The sequence below is a fragment of the Castor canadensis genome, chromosome 2, assembly GCF_047511655.1.
Source record: "Castor canadensis chromosome 2, mCasCan1.hap1v2, whole genome shotgun sequence".
Classification (NCBI taxonomy): Eukaryota; Metazoa; Chordata; class Mammalia; order Rodentia; family Castoridae; genus Castor; species Castor canadensis.
The window spans coordinates 7,240,206-7,254,136 of NC_133387.1; the positions used below are offsets into that span (position 1 = coordinate 7,240,206).

At 52.1% G+C, this 13,931-nt stretch overlaps 1 protein-coding gene across 8 annotated transcripts in view; it reads right to left on the reverse strand.

Moving 5' to 3' along the window:
* Krba1 (KRAB-A domain containing 1) overlaps positions 1-13,931 on the reverse strand; it is a 30,051-nt gene that overhangs the window by 11,433 nt on the left and 4,687 nt on the right. For 2 of the 8 annotated variants that reach the window (XM_074061046.1, XM_074061088.1), the window contains exons 2-16: positions 11,362-11,488; positions 10,798-10,986; positions 10,058-10,207; positions 9,224-9,334; positions 8,243-8,374; positions 7,820-7,993; positions 6,852-7,007; positions 5,979-6,179; positions 5,355-5,528; positions 4,902-5,069; positions 2,627-2,779; positions 1,934-2,116; positions 1,046-1,240; positions 820-960; positions 71-175 (exon numbers count right to left, since the gene is read on the reverse strand). In XM_074061046.1, the coding sequence (XP_073917147.1) occupies positions 71-175; positions 820-960; positions 1,046-1,240; positions 1,934-2,116; positions 2,627-2,779; positions 4,902-5,069; positions 5,355-5,528; positions 5,979-6,179; positions 6,852-7,007; positions 7,820-7,993; positions 8,243-8,374; positions 9,224-9,334; positions 10,058-10,207; positions 10,798-10,986; positions 11,362-11,488 (2,359 nt within the window). The remainder of the gene's footprint in view (positions 1-70; positions 176-819; positions 961-1,045; positions 1,241-1,933; positions 2,117-2,626; positions 2,780-4,901; positions 5,070-5,354; positions 5,529-5,978; positions 6,180-6,851; positions 7,008-7,819; positions 7,994-8,242; positions 8,375-9,223; positions 9,335-10,057; positions 10,208-10,797; positions 10,987-11,361; positions 11,489-13,931) is intronic. The other 6 variants (XM_074061071.1, XM_074061077.1, XM_074061066.1 and 3 more) reach the window with 6 other exon arrangements.

Here is a 13,931-nt window from a genome sequence, read left to right on the forward strand (position 1 = left end):
GTCCCACAGAGGTTGAGGCCAAGGCCTGTCAATAAAGCCAGCCTCCCCTGACCATTTCCCTGGCCCCTACCTCCTTCTCCTCCACTGTGGAGAGGGCCGGGCTGACCAGCACTCTCTGCACTCTCTTTCCTCCTGGGTGACTGGGATCTGTCTCCTGTCCCTTCTTCTACTTTTCCTGTTGGGAGAGAATACTGGATCAGTCTGGATGGAGAAGTGAAGCAGCCTGAGATAGGTAGGTGGCATTTGTAGCCTTCTTGACAAATGCCAAGTTCTGTTCTCTCTTTTTGTGATATTGGGGACCAAACCCAGGACCTTGGGCATACTAGGAAAGTGATCTACCACTGAGAAATTTCACTTTGATATTTCTTTTATTGATTGCCAAGTTTTACAAATTATTATATTGGGACTGGTGGAGTGGCTCAAGTGGTAGAGTTCCTGCCTAGCAAGCCTGAGGTAGAGTTCAAGCCCCAATGCCGAAAAAAAGTTGTACAACATACACATTATATACTGCTATGTAATATCGTATACACACATATGTGTACATATATCGATAAGCACATACAGTGTGTACATATTAAGTGGGTTGCCAAGATTTCCTCTTACAGATGCTAGCTAACAAACCACCGTTTAGGGACCTTTGTGAAAGGGCGCACAGCTTCTCTCCAACTCGGCTACCCTTACAGGGGACTAAAGTGCAACAAATGTAGAGCACTTTCTGTTGAGAGCCAAGAACTGACAGGTGGGATTCAGAGAATACAGTCTGGACTCCTGGCCTTCTGTGGACATGTGGTTGCCCATTCAGGGAGACCCCAGGCTCACCTGTACTGAGACTGCTGCAGTCCTTGGCCTCTGTTCTCTCAAGGTCTTCACCAATGCAGCTGTTGATGCTGCCTCTGGGGGACCCTCCGGGGACAGGGGATGGAGGAAAGGGATGCTTGCAGCTAGGAAGGTGGTCTCTCTCTGCATCACAAACAAGCTGGTGTCAGAGTGCTGACTGGTATCCGGGGGAGCAGCTCAACCCCACCCCTACTCCCAGCAGGCTCACCCTGGAGCGGGGGCTGCCAGAGCTCAGGCTCTAGCTTGGGGTCTTCTCCATCAGAGCTGCTGAGGCTCGAGCTGGAGCAGGGGCTGGGGCTGGGGCCAGTGCCAACCAGGCAGGAAAAGCGCAAGGGTTTCACAGGCAAAATTCCTCTCAGAGAGCTCTCCAGGCAGTGCAGTGGGGAGGGCATGGTGGCTGTCCCTATGCAAATGACAAAATAGGACTTTGTCCATCACTCAGTGACAGCCAGGAGGATTCTGCCTTAGGGTTCAGGTATACAGGATGGGTCCCTTTCAGCTCAGCCCACAGACCACATATGCTCTGGTAGGCCCAGAACAGCTCGCTATGGCCCTAGGAGGTAGAGAGACTCCTCCTTGGTTGTTCTAGAAAGTGAACTGGGGAACTAAAGTCCTTTGTAGTCACTATAAGACCCAGGCCAGCCTCTCCCCCCCTCCACAGGCTGTTGAACCTCTAACCAGCATCATGCAGGGAGGAGCAGTTTGGTGAGGGTCAACTGGTGCCAGGAAGGAGGGCTAGAAAACCACACAGACCAGACCAGTCATCCCTCCTGCCCTGCAGGGACCTAGGAACGCACACTACTGGAGCTTTTCTACAGCCATGATGGGCAAAGAGGGTCCCTCACCCCCCCACAGCGTCTCCACTGGAGAAAACCAAGGGACAGACAGAAAAACACTCTTCCACCTATCTTCATCAGCACTTGTTTTGCTTTATATTCTTTTAGCCTACCTCAGCTTCTGTCTGGTTCCCGCATCCATCTTCTGAGGAAGGAATGTGAGGTAGGGAAGGGATAGAAGGCTAGAGAAAGGAAATCTAGTTCCTTGCCAAAAACTACCTGGAGGGAAAACATGCCAGCAAATACCAAGGACGACTCACCATCTTGTAGCCACCTCCATGGTCCTGGCCTGGTGGCCCCCAGATCTTTGAGCTTTGGCTGGGGGCAAGTGGCAGTAGAGCTGGAGGTAAAAGCCTGTGAGCTGGCCAGATGGAGGCTCCTGGTGGGCACTTGTCCCCCACCCTGTCTGAGACGGGCTGCCTCACAAACCTCGTTTTTTAGTCCTGTTTTAATAAGAAGCCAAGAGGCCTGTCATCCTCTTGACAGTGGGACAGAGAATTTCTGCCACTGATGGCTCTCAGGCACACAAGTTTCAGGTGTGGGATGACCTGCCTTGTGTTTTCCCCAGGAGCCAGCCCCAAATCTCCAGGACCTCAATATTCTCTGGCCCAGCTACATGGAATCCTGGGAACTGCAGAGCTCAGTGACTAGTGCCTACACCAAAGCACAAGGAGTGACACAGCCAGGATGAAGACACCCAGTCAACAAGGCTCCACCCCAGGGTTACATGGCGGAGCAACAGGCAATGGTGCTGGGCCATCTGTATTCTGGACTCTTCCAATCAGTTCCTTGACAGTGAGTCTGCATGTGCACTGAACAGCCTATCTGGTCTCAAACAAGCCTCTGCCCAGATCTGTTTCCAGAGCACCTTCTTGGCTCAGGTGTACATCTGGCCTGTGGGATGCTGGGATCAACCTGGCCCTCCACCTAGGTACACATGGCCCCAGAGTTACCTTCCTTGTCTGCTGTCCAGCTCCGGGGTTCCACTCTCCTCACAACCCTGCCCATGGCTGAGGAACAGGACCAGGCAGGCTGTGGCCTGGGAATGGGGATCTCTTTGAGACAGTTTTCTAGGCTCTGCAGTGGGGAGCTTCCCAGCGCATATCCTATGAAGATCAAATAGTGAGTCTTGTAGTTCGGGCTCTGCAAACCCTGGGAACCTTGCCCCTTCTCCCACGTTTGGACAGTGGGAGGAGGCAGTGCACTAGATGTCACAGTAGCTCATGACCCCAGATGGAGACCTGGCCCCAAACACCTGTCAGCTCTGGCTCTGAGATAGCCCTGCTCAGGCTGCCTGGAAGAAGCCTGACTTGTGTCAGCCACCTTATAGACATCCGCCCCAGGGCCGGAATAACGGGGCTTCACCATAGGTGGGTCCGAGGTTCCCTCAGTACACTCCACTGCCACCATGATGAGTGTGAGCCTAGCACACAGGGTGGCCCTAACAAAAGATGTGTGAGAGGCTTCTTCACCCCTCAAAGGAAGACAACACTGTAGGCTTCCCTGCCTCGCCATAGGATATCAAGCCTTGGGCAGTCGTATGGTTTCAACGATGAAAACACATACATTAAAGAGTTCCATTTCCAGTGACAGTGCTACGTAAATCAGCGGAGCTGGCTGAGCTGACAATCGAGAGGGCAGAGTCCGTCCTAAGTGAGCAGACAGCACTGGCCACGCTCCTCGGGTGCCTGCTGACAACTCTGGGGCCAGGCAGAGGTTAGAAGCCAGAGACTAGCACATGGCACTGGCACGGCACGGCGTGAGCTACCATAGAATGACCACGGGTTCTGGGGTAGCAGAGAGTGCTGGGGCTGGACTGAAGCTTCCAAAAGTGGCCGAGTGTCCTGCAATTTGGGTTACTTAGAACACCAAGCCCATCAGTAGAGGCTACTGAAACAGAAATGTGCTCCAGAATGCTATACTGTTACAAAAAGTGAAGTGATGCCAGTGGCCCAGGAATATTAGGAGAAATGGTAGAAAGATGTGGAGGAAAAAGGTTCAGGACAAAAAGTGAGGTGGGGACATGTCTGCAATGACACCATCTGTGAGGAGAAAGAAGTCTGATCGCATGCAGATGTCTCTGGAAGGTGGATCAACTCACAGCAGTTGGTACAGCTGGTACAGGGAGGATGACAATGGGGACAGGGGAAGGAAGGAGACTTCACTTTTCCTACTTAATGTTTTATAGCTTTTGAACAAAGCCATGTAATTATATTACCTATTAAAAACTAAAAATTAAAAGACATTTTTAGAGGGAAAACTCCACACCCAAGGGACTCCCCCCCCCCAGGAGAACCCAGGCAGGGAGAAGGCCCCAGGCCTGGTCTCTGGACCCCAGTGGCTCACAGCCAGAGTCCTGGCTATGGCTCTAGACCTTTTACTAACAATGGATGTGATCAAGACACATATGTGAACAGGTGCACCCAGTACCCACTCATGGGACAAGATGGACTGGATTATTCAGGTGGGGAAAAGGACAAAAGAGGATGCTGGAGAGCCTCATACGATCCCAAGTTCTAAGTCCCCAGGAACTCTCTCCCAGGTAGGATCCAGAGGTGTAGGCCACCAAGCACACTGCTGAAGGTGGCCTTCCACAAACCTCACTACAGCAGAGGTTGGTTTGGTATTATAGGCACTTCTGTGGCTGGGAAAAGGAAGCGTTTAGGGCTGGCAGAGTGGCCCAAGAGGTAGAATGCCTTCTTAGCAAGCACGAGGCCCTGAGTTCAAAACCCTAGTACTTCCAAAAAAAGAAAAAAGAAAGTCCCTTTGTATTAAATGTTTTTTTTTTTTTTTTTTTCCCGGCAGTACTGGGTGTTTGAACTCAGGGCCTCATGGTTGCGAGGCAGGCACACTACTGCTTGAGCCACTCCGCCAGCCCTTTTCTCCTTTATTTTTCAAAAAGGGTCTCGTGGTTTTGCCCAGGGCTGGCCTCAGATCACAATCTTCCTACCTGTGCCTCTCTTGTAGCTGGAATGACAGATGCATGCCACCACACTGAGCTTATTTGTTGAGATGAGGTCTCACTAACTTTTTGCCTGGGCTGGCCTCAAATGGTGATCCTCCTGATCTCACTCCGAAGTAGTGCAAAGGGAGACTTTTTTAGAGACTTCAGAAGTTGCCCTGCCTCTTCTGAGCCAAATAGCTGAAATGGACCCTACTCCCTCCACCCTGCCCAAGATGATTGTGAGCAAGGGCCTTCCATACTTTTCCAGAGGAACTCCAGCTCACCTTTTCTAGGCTGTTGCCCCTGGCTGCCCCCAGGGCTCCCGAAATCCAGGTCACCATCGGTGCTGCTGGCTGAGGAAAAGCTGGTGGGAGTGCCAGCTGCAGGTCTAATGGGGCCCTCTCTCTTGCAGCTCCGCAAGCCCAGAGGTGGAAGTGGCTCCCTGGTGGCCTCTGCAGGGAGAGGCACAATAGGGTCACAGCAGAGCCTGCTACAGATGAGCCCCCTGGGCTCTGGAGTGGGTGGCACCAGGAGACTCAGCCTCAAAGTACCTCCTGCCAGGGTTTCCTGTGGTGCGGATCAGAAGAGATCTCAAAGAACGGAAGGGGTGGGGAGCAAACTTTAGTTATTGTCAGCAAACGTGGAGAGCGGTTTAGGGGAGGGCATGAGGAGGGACATGTCCGAGAGGCCCAGGCCCACTGCATACACAAAGACCAAGGCCACACAGGCCCACGTACCTTCACTGTATGATCCCTGGGGCTGCAGCTCAGGCCTCTGAGACCTAGCATCTCCTGGCTGGGGGCTCCAGGACCAAGAAGTGGCCAGGGGCTGGGGAGGTGATGGCCCACCAGGGGGAATGCCCTTCAGACAGGCCTCTAGGGCTTCCAGGGGTGAACTTGAGGTCCTGCTGGCTGGACACAAGAGGTCGTCCTGTTACCCTCTCTTGTAGGGCCCTAGCCCTGCCTGTCAGGCTCCAGGTTGGTCCCCAGTGACCAGTCACAGCCCTGCCTTCTGTGAAGGGGTGATGAGTTCTATACCAGGCTCTAGGGATCTGCCAGGCAGGAAATTCTCCTGGGGGCAGGACTTCTGATCTGCTCTCTGTTGCTCCAGAAGGAACAAACAAAGCTGTCCCCAGCTCCAAGGGAAGGGTGGAGAGCCACCTGCATGCAGTGGGCAGCTTCCTCAGCCAGGGCTTGAACTGAGGACAACCTGAACTATGGGAGTCACTGCTTGGGGAGAAAGGCTAGGGAATGGGGCTCCCTGCCCAAGGGATAGGCAGGTGCTTCTTCCCTGTAGGATGTGGAGCCTTGTCTGGAAACTGATTCCCACCAGGAGATGGGGGCAGATAACCCAGGACTAACCTTGAGTTGTAGGAGCCCAGCGGGGCACTGGAACCCCTCTGGTGTCTCCACTGGTGGAGGGGTTGTGGCTCTGCCTGCCAATCTGGCAGGATGCAGGCAGTGGGGGCCTCTGGGCACACCTGTCCTCTGCCTTCACCTCAGCAAGCATACTGCCAGCTCCAGGGCCAGGGCACGGGGGAGAGGTCTGAAGGCATTTGGGCCCTGCAGAAAGATGGTCATTAGGAAGCCCAGGTCTCAGGCCTGGACCCACCCCAAGTCCAGCAGTCATCAGTTCTGGTGTGGTAACTTCATAATCACTGGACAGACCCAAATCATACTCTTCCTTTCACCCAAGCCCCTCTAGGGTGCTCCAGAATTTTCTAAGAAGTTATTAAGTCCATTTCCCCTGGGCATCAGCAAATCAGACCTTGCCCTCAGATCAGGCCTGGCTCAACCTCTCTTAGGCTGTGTTCTGAGACGCTCACACACACACTAGTAAGTTGACAGGCATGAGAACTGTGAACCCCACCCAAACACAGATGAGAACCCCAAGACTAGTCATACCACTGAAACACACATGAAGGGAACCCAAAGTCACAATTATGACCAGGGGTATACCGCACTACAACTCTGTCTTCTATTTGTTGGTCTCTGTCCCCGCTCAATATCCCTTCCTTCCTTCCTTCCAGAAATTTCACCTTCTACTAAGAGTCATAGTGGAAAACTATGAGGCCTGACTAAACATCTCCATGCCTCACTCCATGTAATCAACATCTGGTTCCTCCAACTGACACAATGATGTGGAGCCTGTGAGTTTTGCTATGAAGGGCCACTGACAGCCCTGAACCAAACAGGTAACATCTGGACCCTCCCAGCCCAGTGAGTGGCCTTTACCTCCAGAATTTCTCTTCCAGACCCCTGGATCCTCCTGTAGCAGCCATGGGTCCTCAGATCCTGAGCTAGGATGCCTGCCCAGGGCCTCTGGGATCTCCTTCACACAGTTCAGCAGACCCTGGAGGGGACAATCCCCTGACGCTGGCTCGGTCTTCACTAAAGGAAAAGGCACATGTTTCTACCTATGCCCAGTGTCCAGGCCTCCTAATAGACTGCACCATTCTGGTATGCAGTTACAAGAATACAGGGCCAGAGACATGGGCCTTACCCTGCTCACTTAGCCTTGTATGAGCCACTGTCTTCCATATGCCCAGCTTAAAAATGCCTATCCACACAACTCTCACAACCAGGTAGTGAAGGAGGAAGGTGCAAAGTACACCTGCAGGCAAGCAGGGGCATCACTCATGCACAAACTGAAGGGGGGCCAGTGTTTCACTACCCTAGACAGTCCCCTGCCTGAGCACAGCTTACCTTTCAGGAGGGTCCAGCCTTCTGTGCACGCACATAAGAGGTACACTGCTGTTGTTAAACTCACTCACCCACAATGGGGGATCAGCTATCCCCTTTACAGATGCCGAAACCAAGACCCAAAGCTTCAGCAGCCTTCTCAGAGTCACTCCCAGCGGTGTTCCTGCCCTAGTGTGCTGCCCAGACCCGAGTTTACTCAACACTTCACTGGATGTTAACAGAAGTGACACGAGTTCTGCAGCTCTTCTCAGAGTCCCAAATTAGGAGAGTAAAGAACAGAGGAAAGCAGGGCAAAGTCTGTTTCTGAATTTTCTTTCCCTTTCTATCTAAATGCTATCCTTAAAAGAGTCACCTGGCTTCAGAAACCTAACAGTGGGGATACCAGAGCGCCCAGGTGGTAATGATCCTCAAGGCAGACAGTGTGGAGTAGAGAAATAGCTACAGCTTTCCAGGACCTAGAGAGCCCTTGGCTTGAGGAAGCCAGGTGCCCAGGGACTCACCTGATTGGGGAGGGCTCCCTGGCCCTTCCTCCACTCTGGTCTGCCTCAACACACTCAGGCCAGGGAGAGAAAGCAGCAAACTTGAGCCTGCCTCAGGTTTCTGAGGCCCAGGCACAGGGATTTCTTTTAGGCAGTTGACGAGGCCTTGCAAGGGGCTGTTCCCAGGAGAGATTCCTGTGCACATGAAAGGTGAAGGAGGTCAGTGTAGGGCTGACAGGCAGCATGAGACCTTTAGGAGCCACTGGGGTCTCTGGGTGGCTGAGAACCACCTTTATGGACAGACAAAGCCTCCCTTATCCTATTGTCATGAGGCTCAGATGGGAAAGTGACATGACCTTCGTGCGTGAGCCAACACCCCCTGCTCCCTTTGCAGCCCCATTCAGCTTCAGGGCTGCCCCACTCTCAGGAAAGCCAGCCTCTCACCTGGTCCTGTGGTCCCTTTCTCTTGTCTTTGGTGGCTCTTCGGACAGTTGGAGCTACAGGTGGGAGGGCTGGGCTCCTTGGCTGGGCTTTCTGGGTCTTCCTTCACCAAAGGCTGCAGTTTGTCAACAGTTCCTGTTGCAGAAGACAAGGAAGACTTCAGACTCTGTAAATTACCCTAGATCTGGACAGACCTCTTGTGTCCCACTTCCTTGAGGGGCAGCCAAGTCTTGGGAATCTGCATTTGTATGGGGGCAGCTTCAGAGGACTTTGTCCAGAGGGGCCGGGGAGTCTTTCCTTGCATTTAAACAGCAGATCCTAAGACTATTTGGTTAACTCTGAACACCCCGGAACCTGCTGAATTTGGCTCAGCAAGTGATACCTGCAGCCTCAACACACAGGCCACAATCTTACACACATGCTTCCTAAATCTGTACATGTGGAACCCCAAAGTAAATGGACATGTGACACCTGAATCCACAGACTGGGGTATGTTTTTTGGGAGTGCCAACTTTAATCCACAGTACTTCAAAAATAATTTTAATAAAAACAGATGTACACACAAATGAAAAATCTGCAAGAAATTCTGAAGATAAAATGAGACCCCAGAGAAAATCTAGTGGCTATCCTCGTCTGCTGTTATGGTTGCTTAATAAGAAGATCTGAGAATCAGACTAGGTGCATATAGTAAGTTACCGGCCAGGCATTTGAGAAACTGCCCCGGGCTCCCTGTGCCTGTGCACATGGTTCTTAGCAATCAGGGCTGGGTGAGAGACACCTGGGAACCAAGTCTCACACTTCTTTGGCCTGCAGACCAGAGGCCAAGTCTGTTGTCTCACTCACCAAAGACCTTTGTCCATATTTTGCTACAGAGGAAACCAAGTCCTAAAGAAAATGGAGAGCGCAGGACCCAACTCTCCTAAATCCAGGGTCAGAACCCTTAGAATGCTGATTTTGTCCCCAGCCCCACTGGGTGAGACTCACTAATGGGGAGGGGACTCCCCTGCTGCTGGTCTCCTGGCGGGCCACTGGAGTTGCTCTCTAAAAGGCAGCCGAGCAGGCCTCGGGGAGGACATGTCTCCACTGCCATGGCTGCTGTTAGAAGAGGGAGAAGACAGTAACTGATACGATTCCCCTGACAACATCACAGTCTGGGTCCTTCCTTGCCATGTCCTCCTAACATTGACAGGACACCAGTGATCTACGCATTGTCACCGCTGAGCTCAGAAACCTAGATCTGTAGCCCTAGGTGTGTCCTAATAAAGTACAGAGAAGCAGTTCTAAAGCCACATCACATCCCACCAACCCTCTCACCCAATACCTCTACCCCTTTCTTATTTCATCCACCATCAACTGAAGAGGGCGGGGGCGGGGGCACAGAATCCAGAGGGAGGTTAGGACCTGGGCTGAAAAGTTGAGACAAAGGAAGGATACACAGTTAAGTGATGAAGAAAGAGCACAGGGCTGGCAGAGGTATCGGGGCCCTGCTAGCCACTCAAGACAAGGTTTCCCTTCCTTCTCTGCACAACAGGGATAAACACATTGTTCACTCGCCATGGAGGGCAACAGGGTGGGGCCACCAGAGAGTGGCTCAACTATGTAGAAATTATCATAAGAAAACCGAAGCTGCTCCTGCCCCCACTGCCCAAGAAGCTCAGAGAGTGTACACATGGCGCAGAAATCAGGACTGCTGGCTATGGCCTCCTGCACGGGCCTGGGAGCTGCAGACACACTGCGCACAGCAACATGGACTTGCACCTCACCTCTGAAGGACAGAGGCTGTGTGTGCTGCAGGGGCTGCTCCGCTGTCTGACTTACCCTTGGGGCTCACTCTTTCCCCGTCCAGGCTGGCTCCCCCACTCTCGGGGCTGTCATCAGTGCCCTTGACTTCCCCGAACAAGAACTTTGGAATATCCTTCACCAGCTGCACCAGGGCGGTGAGGTGCAGGCTGTACAGGGGCTGTCCTCCTGCGGAGGGGCCACAATGAACCCTGTGCCCTGTGTCTGCTCAGCCTGCACACTTATGCACATGTTGTCATACCTAGTCTTTCAGGCAACCTTCCTGGGTACAGGAAAAACAGCCAAGAAGGAATCAATGTCCTGGGGAGATCCAGAACATTGGACTAAAACCAGATGATCTGCTCAAGGGCTCAACCAGGATGGGCTGGGTGGGAGTAACAGGGCTCTTCTACACTGTCACTTTGAGTTAGCTCTTTCCTTCAAGGGGAAGTCAAGGAGAGCTGTCTGTACCATCTGGCCCTCTGCCTTTCCTACATCCCCTAAACTTCTGACCTCACTCAGTCTGGGCCCCACGGACCACATACACCATTTGAGGAGAAGCAGGCTGGTTTGGCAGGGTGACTGGGATAAGGCTTTGGGTGGTGGCAGGAGGAGCGCCTGGGCCAGGGGATGCTCTCCAGGGTGACCCCAGGTTTCTTCTGAGCACTTCTCCATGAAACAAACATGTAACAGGCTCATAGCCCAGAGGGATGAGGGGTGAGTCAAGAAGGGCCAGGGTAGGGGAGGGCTAAACTGAGCAGTTGAGGTCAAGGTGTCACCTGAAAGGTGGAGCCCAGGGGCTGAGGACCGGGAGAAGGAGGGGGCTTCCAAAGTCTGCTGAGAGAACCTATGCTGGGGGCCTCCCACAGAAGGCTCCTGCCCCTCATTTGCGCAGCTCTCTCCCCCTGTGGCTCCTCCAGGCTCTGCAGGTGACAGGAAAGCAGAGAGGGGAAGCAGCTCAGCTGTCCCTAGGAAGAACAGAGGGGACAGTTACTCTGGGAATGGAGTGGTCTCCACCCTCCCAGTCATACAGTGGCTTGGGTGCCTGCACGCTTGTTTGGTCTCTCATCTTCAGACAGCAGAGGCCACCGTGCACCCCAAGGACTTGTACCTAGAACCCTATTCTGGTTCATAGAAACAACAGCATGACAGAAAACGAGACCCAGGACCAGTCTCCAGCTCTCAGAATGTCACTGAAACTGTTCATCACACAGATGAAAAGACTAAAACCCGGTGGCCTGGGGTCACATGGAAACGCAGGAGCCCGGTGGGCTCCAGCTTCCCTCCACCCCTCCCTTGGCCCTCAACTGCCTCCTGCACTCCAGGAGGCCTTGGTCCCTTACCCACGGAGACTAGTGTCTCATAGTTCTCCCGCATCACGTCTCGGTAGAACTCCCGCTGCCCCTCCTGTAGGAGCCGCCACTCCTCCTCCGTGAACCGCACAGCTAGGTCCTTGAAGCTGATGGGTACCTGTGGGCACAGTCTCCAGAGGTCGGCTGGTTCCATGACAGTGAGACCAACCCAGCTGCCCCTCAGCTCAGTGACCCACACTATCCCCCATCGGACACTGGGGACAGGACCCCACTGGGGTGGGACCTAACATTAAGAGCAGCAGGAACTAGCTAGAGAGTTGGCGCTGGGATCAGCCGGGTGCCCAGAAAGACATGTTGAAGCCTTAACCTCCAGCGCCTGTGAATGTGACCTTTTTTGGAAACAGGGTCACTGCAGATATAACTAGGTAAGAGGAGGTCACAATCTTAAGTACCGTGTGTCCTAAAGAGACATAGACACAGGGAACGGAATGTGTCTGTCATGTGAAGATGGGCAGATTGGAGTGATGCAGCCATAATCCAGGGGAAGCTTTAGATATCAGAAGCTGGAAGAGGCAGGAAGTTTCCTGCCCTCAAGCCTTCAGAGGGAACATGGTCCTACTGACACCTTGATTTTGGACTTCTGGCCTCCAGAACTGTGAGAGAACAAATGTTTGTTGTTTTAAGCCCCTGGTTTGTATGTAGTCCTGTGTTAATGGCAGCCCCGGGAAACTAATGACAGTCTCATGCCCCACAGCTGCTTGGCCTAAGCAAAAGTCAGCCCTGTGACGGGAACCCAGTCAGCCTTACATTTACCATGCTAAAATCATTTCAGTTAACAAGCCACCTCTCCAGTGAATGCGCAAGAACCTGGGATCCTAGCTCTACAGCATTAAAAAAAGGAATTAGTTAACAAGGTTGAGTACTCCTTACCCAAAATCCTTGGGACCACAAGTGCTTTGCATTTCTGATACTGGAATATTTGCATATATGTAATGAGTTATTTGAGGAATGGGACTCTAGCATATACATGAGATTCATTTATATTTCATACCTCATACACATAGCCTGCAGGTAATTTTATACAATATTTTTAGGCACCTGCACAGAAAGGGAGGAGGATGAGAATAAAAACCTTACACAGCCTTGCAAATCTAGAGGAGACTGACCCTCCTTCTCCAGGCCGACCGATGGGTCAGGCTGATGGTGAACGAAGAGACACCCAGACCTGACTTGTGGTCTGAGCTTAGAGCTCTTGCTCTTCAGTGTCAAATCCACAACCAAGTTCTTCACAGGCCCTCCGGTCCATCAAGCTGGTCTGGGTTCCCAACTGCTGGGCTGGACCCCAGGTCTTTGCTTGGCAGAGCCCACCCTCACTTTCCTGGTCCTGTCTGCCCTTTAAAGGCCCCATCTCTCCACAAAGCTATGCCACATGGGCCAGCTATGGTCATCTCTACTGTTGTGAGCTGTGATACCCATCACCAGGTTCATACATGGAGACCCTTGAGCATTAAGCTTGGCAGGAGATGACACCCACAAAGCCCTTCTAGTTGCAGTCTAGCTGTCCCCACCTTGCTGTGTTACCCCTCACCCCTCAGGACTGGGAGCTGAGGTTGGTTTCTTAAGAGATCTGATCAGAAGTCCAGAAACGTGGGGACTTTGGGAAACTGAGTTCTTCAACTCCACACTCTGCATTTGTATCTTCTATGCTCACCTCCTGCTACCCTGTGGTTTTGTAAGATAAAAACAATGTTTCTTAAAAAAAAATAATCATTCAGTGGACTTTAAACAGTCACAAAACCCTAGAAAATGACCAACATATGATAGGCATGAATTCAGAGTTATGGCAAAAATTAACTTTGTGCAAATGAAGCAAACAGAATGTAAACGATGGGAAAGATCCTTCTAGTTTAGAAACAACTGCTAAGTATTTGTAAGAAAGAATTATGAAAGAAAATGAAGACGCTCCTAATAAAGTACAGAATTACTGTCTTGCTTCATCACTCAAGCCAGTGATTTAAAAACATCACTGCTGCTGACTGACAGCCTTGTCATCTGCTCAGTGCTATGCTCTGTCTGCTACTCTCTGACAGCTGACAGCTAACACTACAGTCACATTCCCAGTGCCCTGCTCTCTTTGAAGTAGTTAGACTCCATCCACATACCTGGGTGGGGACAGTCCCTCCAGTGACTGCCTGCCACAGCCATCCAGTGGTGTAATGGCCCCCAGGTGGTCAGAGGCTGTGGCCTTTGCTTCCTGGCTCACTGCAAGTTCCTGACCAACTCTATAACCCAGCAGCCTCTCTTTCCATGCTGTGGTCCAGTGTGGCCACTGTGTCTCAGGTTCGTCCATGATACCCTCTAAAACATCCTACATTTCTTCCTGGCTTTCTGCACAGGTAAAAATGTGGCCAACCTCTGGATCTGTGTCCAATAGGGGAGGCCTGAGATTGCTGCCCTTAAAAAGGCCTGGTGGCCAGGTGGCACCCAGGCTGGCATGCAGGAATGTAGATTTGGGGAGGGTTCCTATCATTCCCTAAATGATGAAGGTAGCTCACCATGATTAGACTGTGCAAACAATATGAGTTGTGCTGAACCACTAC